This window comes from Brachionichthys hirsutus, chromosome 5, assembly GCF_040956055.1.
Source record: "Brachionichthys hirsutus isolate HB-005 chromosome 5, CSIRO-AGI_Bhir_v1, whole genome shotgun sequence".
Classification (NCBI taxonomy): domain Eukaryota; kingdom Metazoa; phylum Chordata; class Actinopteri; order Lophiiformes; family Brachionichthyidae; genus Brachionichthys; species Brachionichthys hirsutus.
This window is the reverse complement of record NC_090901.1, coordinates 4,911,398-4,917,978: the sequence shown is the minus strand read 5'-3', so window position 1 is coordinate 4,917,978 and position 6,581 is coordinate 4,911,398. Positions and strand designations below refer to the sequence as shown.

Sequence of the window (6,581 nt, the reverse complement as noted above, 5' to 3'; positions counted from 1 at the left end):
TATATTTCAACTGTAAATACTTTATAGATCAGTAGGAATATGTTAAAGTCTATAAAAATGTCCTCTGTTTACAATGAAATGTTTTTACTGTTGAAATCTTTATCAATACTGCCCTCTACTGGAGGAAAGGTGATCAATCATGACACTTGTTGCCGGTAGTTGTAGAATATTTATTATGCCTAGAAAATATAAAAATATATACAGATTAGCACAGTTAAAACAAAACTAAAGGAATGTTATATTCTTCATTAAAACACTCTAAACGTAAATATAGTTTATTCTAAAGGCTTAAAGATGTGGAACTATTAATAATGGCTCACGACCATTCAACATTGGTTTTGAGCCTTATCCCTGACTTACAAAGATTTATTCAGAGTCTCTGAATCAATTTAATAATGTTGTGACTGCAGATGATCTCATTTATAATCCACAAATTCTTTGCAATTTCACAAAACTATTTTAAAAACTGAAATGATTTAAGTCTTTCTCAGAGTTGGACACTTCCTCTCTGAATGCTCGTGTTTCTAACCCGTTCTAACCTCGTTCATTTTGAGACGTCTCCCCAGCTGTTTTCTTTTAGCATTTCACAACTTTTCCATTTTTTTTTGTTGCCGCTGTCCCACTGGAAAAATGGGAATTACATTTTTATGGAACAATGAATAAACGGGGGTTCCGTCTTCTTCGGAAATTGAGTTGTAACACAAAAATAAATGGCTCCAAGTCCTTTCTGGCGGTATCAAAGAGGTCTGCGACGAAGAAGAGGAGGCTTCATCATGAATTGAAACTGAAAGACACAAAGAAGAGTCTCCGTTATTATCATACTAAACTACATGACCAACTTGTGTGACAGCATGTGTGTGAAATACTGTTTAATTATAAAAGAAAACCTGGAAATGACTGAGGGATTCATTTAGTTTAGTCTTTGTCCGATCTATCGTGGGAGGAAAATTTTAGGATGTGACATCATTGCACGAGGTATAAAGTGTCCGTTGAATGAACACCACCCATATTAATAATTCAAAGGGAACTAGCGCTTCATGAACAAAAGGAAATCCTCGTGCTGTTTGCTGTTTCAAAGCACTTGTGTGAGATGCTGATTCTGTCCGCATGTCAGTCAAAATAAATGGAACCTAAACTGTAGGCCAGTCTCGAATCATAAAGTACTTGTTTGACACCGGATATTGTAAGTTGCCTGTCGTCTTTCAGTTATTGGCCTGTGAGAGTGGAACTGACCTGGTCAGTCGGACCAAAGTACTCAAAGCCAAGACTCCATCGAAGCCGTAGAAGCTGAGTAAAACACTGCTGATGATCACATCTGCCCTCATCACGTATGTCTGCCACGCCAAGAAGTAGACCGTGAGCAGGATGGTTGTCCCCGTCACGAATAGGTTCACCAGAATGTAGAGCTCGCTCTCTGTCAGGGTGCCCCTCACGCCTGCAGACAGGGGCCAGGGTAACATCGTCATATCTGATACACTTTAGCTTCAATTTGGATTAGTCTGTCCCCAAACTTTAGAAAAATGAAAAACTACATTGGTATAATGCCGTCTAACATGCACCTAAAATCCTCCATCAGAGGCACAGCTCTTGAAACTGGTTCTTACCGCAGAACAAACGGAGTAAATCCAGAGCAGCCAGGAGGAAGAGCAGACCGACATCCCAGGCCAGGGCCTCAGAAGGATAGGACAGCACCAAGCCTGACAGCGACAGGCACATTCACTGCTCTCTGTCATCCACGCCAACCCTCGGGGGCAACAGGAACCTGGGGCTGACTTAAGCTTACAGGCAGTACTCACTCTTCCAGATGATCAGGCTGAGGGTCGACAGGAAATAGAAGGCAAGGTAGCCTGAAGTCAGTCTCGCCAATAGCTGGAAAATAACTGATGACAACTGGATTAGGAGTTAAGGCGCTAACATTCGACATCAACGGCAAAGAGAGACTTCAGTGCTTGAACGAGATTTATGTTCTCGGTTGACTGACGTGTAAAGGATACCACACCGGATGATCCTCCACCTGTAGACAGACAGAAGCGTCATTTTTTGCCCATTTTCCAAACGTTGGTATCCAGATGGCTATATAATATAGGTAACTCTAAAAAAAAAAAAAAGATTTCTAAATTAGACCGAAACCCATCTTCAGATTGTTTTTCCCATCAAGATCCATCCAGCAGATTTTCCGTAATCCCGCTCAAAAACAAACAAACGCCGTCAAAAAATAGATCCTCCATGGCGGAGGTGACAAAGTGGAAGTACTGATTCCGTTCTCCTTTAAGATACGTTCACTCTCTGGAGTTTAATATTTACTTCATTTGGATTGTTTAGTTGTTTACCTGGTCTGGACGGCGCCATTTTGACTTTCTTCTTCTGTTTGTTCTCCTTTGACTCAAAGCGGCGAACGTCTCCATCTAGTGGTAGGGGAGTGAACTACAACAAGAGTGCAGCACAATGACGATAAAAGCCACTGAATAATGACGTTCCTCGGCGGACTAATTGCCCCGAGGTCTTCGACACATAGTAAGAATGGAATGCATTAATTTGTTTTGCTTCTTGGCCATTAACACCTATCATTAATGAAGTTGCTGATTGGCTTATGTGACCGGTGGACTTCTGCGTTGTGTAATTTCGTGCAGCGTGTGATGCAGGAAGGAGCCACGGCAGACAGCGGGAACCTTTGGAGGCACTCTCCGTTTAATCTGGTTGACATATAAAATAAAACATCAATATGCGTCGCTAGCATACGATCCGGCCCAAACTCTTCCGCGATCACATACGAAAAGGGAAGAGGCAGCGGGAGAACTCAGTATTTATAACAGACACGCAGACACACGAAGAAGAAATAAAACCATAGAAGAAGTAGTTGGAGGACCTGAAGTCTGCACGCATATGACACACCAGGTATAATAGAAACATGACACACTGACAATTTTGTGTAATTATAAACACTTATTAATGAACCGGTTACACTTACCTGTCCTACAACTGTGAAGGCACGGCTCGCCCTCTGCCTCTGATGGCCTACCATTACAATGTGGCCATAATTAATTCAAGAAAAAAGTCATCTCAAATTTCCCAGGATGTGTTGCCATGTGTGTTTCACCAAAATGCTCATGTGAAACTGCTAATGGTTATTGATCCCTGGTGTCTGGGTCCTCTTCTGGGTTTCTAGATATACCTGAGACAAATCACACGCATATAATTAGCCCACATTCGACATGGCAAAAAATACCGCTTCAGTTTCTGATTGTTGTGTGACCTCATCCACCTTTATTTGCTACTTCAAATTTGTCCGTGTGGAGAACTGTTCAGTCTTCAAAATGTGACTTTTCAACAGGATTTACATTCACACAACAGACAGGACTACTGCATGAGTCATGACAAGTGGCTACTCACACGCACACATAGACACTGAGCGAACACCAAAATGAACTGCTATAGCATAGCCAGCTGTTTCATTGTCCCCTGCAGCCTCTATCTGTTTCTCTTTCGTGCTTGTCCTCTGAAACAATCTAGATAGTGTGGCCGAAAGAACGGAGGCGTTGTCTGGGTTGAATATAGGAAAAGCAGAGGGGTGGAGGGTGGAGGGGGAGATGCTCCAGCTGTGGGGGAACAAGACAACACAACAGCATCTCACATGTGGGTGAGGGGTGGGGGACGCCAAGGCTGCAGGGCTGCACACAGTGGCATTGTTCTAAGGGGGGGTGCAGCTGATAAGGTTTTGAGAGATGGATCATTCCCTCAAGTCCTCCCTTTGGGAAGTCTTGATACAAAACACTCCTGTTACTGTATGAATAGAAATGGAAGAGTCCAAAAATGGCACCAAAGAAATCTTTTAAATTACTGATGCTGCTTGGATCAGATGTTTTTGCTAAATTAGGGTGAACGAAAATATTTAGGGGGTGTTGCTTTTAATATTTAATAATTAACTTTCTTGGTAAAGTGAAATCCGTTTTATTTATCTTACAGCAAAATTACATATCAGCATCAGGAGCCTGCTAAATCCATGTAACAGCCACTATCTTTAGAATAAAGGGAGACGCATCAGGGGCAGGTACCAGAGAGGTGGGAGGGAGACTCCTTCTGGGAAGATCTGCAGTATCATGGACAGAACTGACCAACACAAGATTACAATTAAAAGAAATGAGTCAGCTTCACTTGATAAAATGTTTAGGGGGAAATACATACAGTAGAATATACAACCAGCAGATAGTTCCATCGTTAATGGTCGTAAACTGCTGATTTCTTTGTCTCAAATGTTTATTATAAATGTCAAAAGTAATATAGCAAGTGAAAAAGAGCAAGTACAGACCCCCAAAAAGTATATCTTTAATTAAATAACTTGATTTAACACTCAGCACTAACCTGCAGCTATAGCCAGTCATTTGACCCTCTTAATATTACTGCTCGCACTTACAACATATTATTTCACAATTTTGGGCGAGGATCTGTATTAAAAAAATATATAAATACAGATTTTTCACATTTTCAAATTTCCCCCAAGTTTCACATTAATCCAGCAGACAAAAATGGAAATTCATGAACTCATCCCTTTATTTGAACTTTGACCCTTTCTTCCATGCAGGGATCCCCCCCCCCCCCCATTCCACCCAGTTACATAAACTGGTGCTTTTTTTTTTCTGAATCCACTCCTAAATTAATGATGTTTGATTTACTGAAGGAATAAAGAAAAACTGTTGGAATTTCTGTCGCTCATGCGAGAAAAAATGAATTAAATAGTATATCGGTCATGAAAGTAGTCGACTAATTATTGCAGATTTGTTAAAACAAGGTCCAGTAGAATAATTACAATAGGAAAAGTAAACGATAGGGCAGGCCCGTCTGAACAGCCCCCCCCCCCCCCCCCCCCAGCCTGGAGGCGCACATCCCTCACCTGCTGGAACTCCTCTCCTCCGACTCAGTGCTGCTCACATCCTGTCTGAGGGAGAGGCAGAGGAGGAAGAGGCAGAGGAGGAAGAGTCCACAGCAGCGACCCGGGGAGAAACTTTAACCAACAATTTACGCAGTTTTTAAAAGACTCATTTATCCCCGTCAGGTTTTTCCGACGCTACGCAGGATAACGTAGATTATGTTTTAACAATAGTGGCGTAAATCGATGTTTATTATGAGCCTCATAGGAGAGGAGGCGAGGGCGCGCCTGAAGGAAGCGTTTTTAACTTTGCGCATGTTTGGATTTTTGCCGGCGCCTTAATTTTAAAGACGGGGAAAAAAAACGACCTAACTTTCTGAATAGTCTCCTTTATCTGGAGGCGTCGCTGGAAGCGTTGCGCGAAGAGACGCGACTCCTGCGCAAAGTTGCCGAACGGGAGAAAGAAGTTCGATGCACGAAGCCCTGGATTTAACTTAAAACGAGAAGAGCCGAGGATTTCAACCGAATTCGGTGATGCGCGTGTCAAAGTTTCCCTGATCCGAATTGATTTCGTTCGGACCAGGGGAGACTTTAATGGATTTTTTATGTGGAACCCGCTAGGATGGACGTGGTAGATGAATCAGAAGCGTTACAGAGATTTTTTGAAGGTGAGCAGTCCTGATTTATTATATGTAATAATAGTCTGTAGGCCGTGAAATGAGTTAGAACCAATGTTCCCTCTAATCTTTCATGCGTCTGAGCAAACACACAAACTCCCTCAGAAGTCCCTCGGACAACTTTGAGCAACATCATAATAATACATTTTATTTTAAACGCACTTTACATTTGAAAGCAAATGTCAAAGTACACAATAAAAATAAATAACATAAAAACAAGCGATAAAAATCAACAAATAAAACATAAAATCAACAAGCAAAGGATGTGTGTACTGTGGTCCCGAGAGTCCTGGAACTCCGATTACAATGGCGTCTATTAGATGCGTAAAAACATGTGAATCTCATCATTAGCCGGAGCAGCCAGTCACCGGCCACTCACTGACGCACAGTGGAGAATAGCGCAGAATGAATTTTTACGTGTTTATGTTATTTTCAATTTAGGTTGGATTTTTTTTTTGTGTGTGCAACGTAGATTTTCGCTGCGCGAAGAGCGTATCAGCTGTGCGTAATTACGCACGAGAGCACCTTAGAGGGAACGTTGGTTAGAACCGTACAGAATTAAAATGGAACAATTCAATACAGTATAGGAATCAACACACAACATTAATCATGGAATCTGCTTTTTTTGTTGCAGTGACACCCTCTTTGACTCCTAAATAAATGTTTTCATGTTGTTTGTTCAGCCTGCTTGAAACTAAACGCACCTCTCATGAGAGGCTGTTCAATACAATCAATGTCCACTTATCGGACTTGTGACTTTTATGTGCGGGGATTCCCCAAAACATGTTTTTTTTTTACTCTTCCTATAATTTCCCACTTACTTTCTCGGTGGTTCAAGTTAAACTAAAATGCAAGAAGGCAGAATACGCGCAGTGTTTAACGGGTGCGGGGCGCAAACGCGCTGGTGATGAGTAACAGATCAACTGAAAAGGAGATTCCTTAGGGGGGTGGGGGGGGGGGTGGAGGAGGGGGGGGGGGGGGGGGTGGAGGTTTTAGATGGGTGGAGGAATTCAAGTTAGGATAAATAGTGTGTTTTGCAA

The 6,581-nt window shown here is 42.0% G+C and overlaps 1 protein-coding gene across 1 annotated transcript; it reads right to left on the bottom strand.

Moving 5' to 3' along the window:
• Positions 1–915: 915 nt before the first annotated feature.
• Positions 916–3,022, bottom strand: LOC137894454 (transmembrane protein 80-like). Its single transcript, XM_068739933.1, has 7 exons — positions 2,969–3,022; positions 2,331–2,424; positions 1,995–2,014; positions 1,797–1,890; positions 1,605–1,697; positions 1,234–1,435; positions 916–931 (listed from the first exon to the last, which is right to left on the bottom strand). Exons 1-7 carry the CDS (start codon positions 3,020–3,022, stop codon positions 916–918), a joined length of 573 nt encoding a protein of 190 aa, XP_068596034.1.
• Between the last annotated feature and the right edge of the window lie 3,559 nt (positions 3,023–6,581).

Bases quoted from the DNA above. Each gene is read 5' to 3' on its own strand.
- LOC137894454 (XM_068739933.1), bottom strand. From the start codon at position 3,022: ATGGTAGGCCATCAGAGGCAGAGGGCGAGCCGTGCCTTCACAGTTGTA. The intron at 2,425-2,968 runs GTAAGTGTAACC...CTCTTGTTGTAG, and splicing joins CCTTCACAGTTGTAGGACAG to TTCACTCCCCTACCACTAGA. The intron at 2,015-2,330 runs GTAAACAACTAA...GTCTGTCTACAG, and splicing joins AATGGCGCCGTCCAGACCAG to GTGGAGGATCATCCGGTGTG.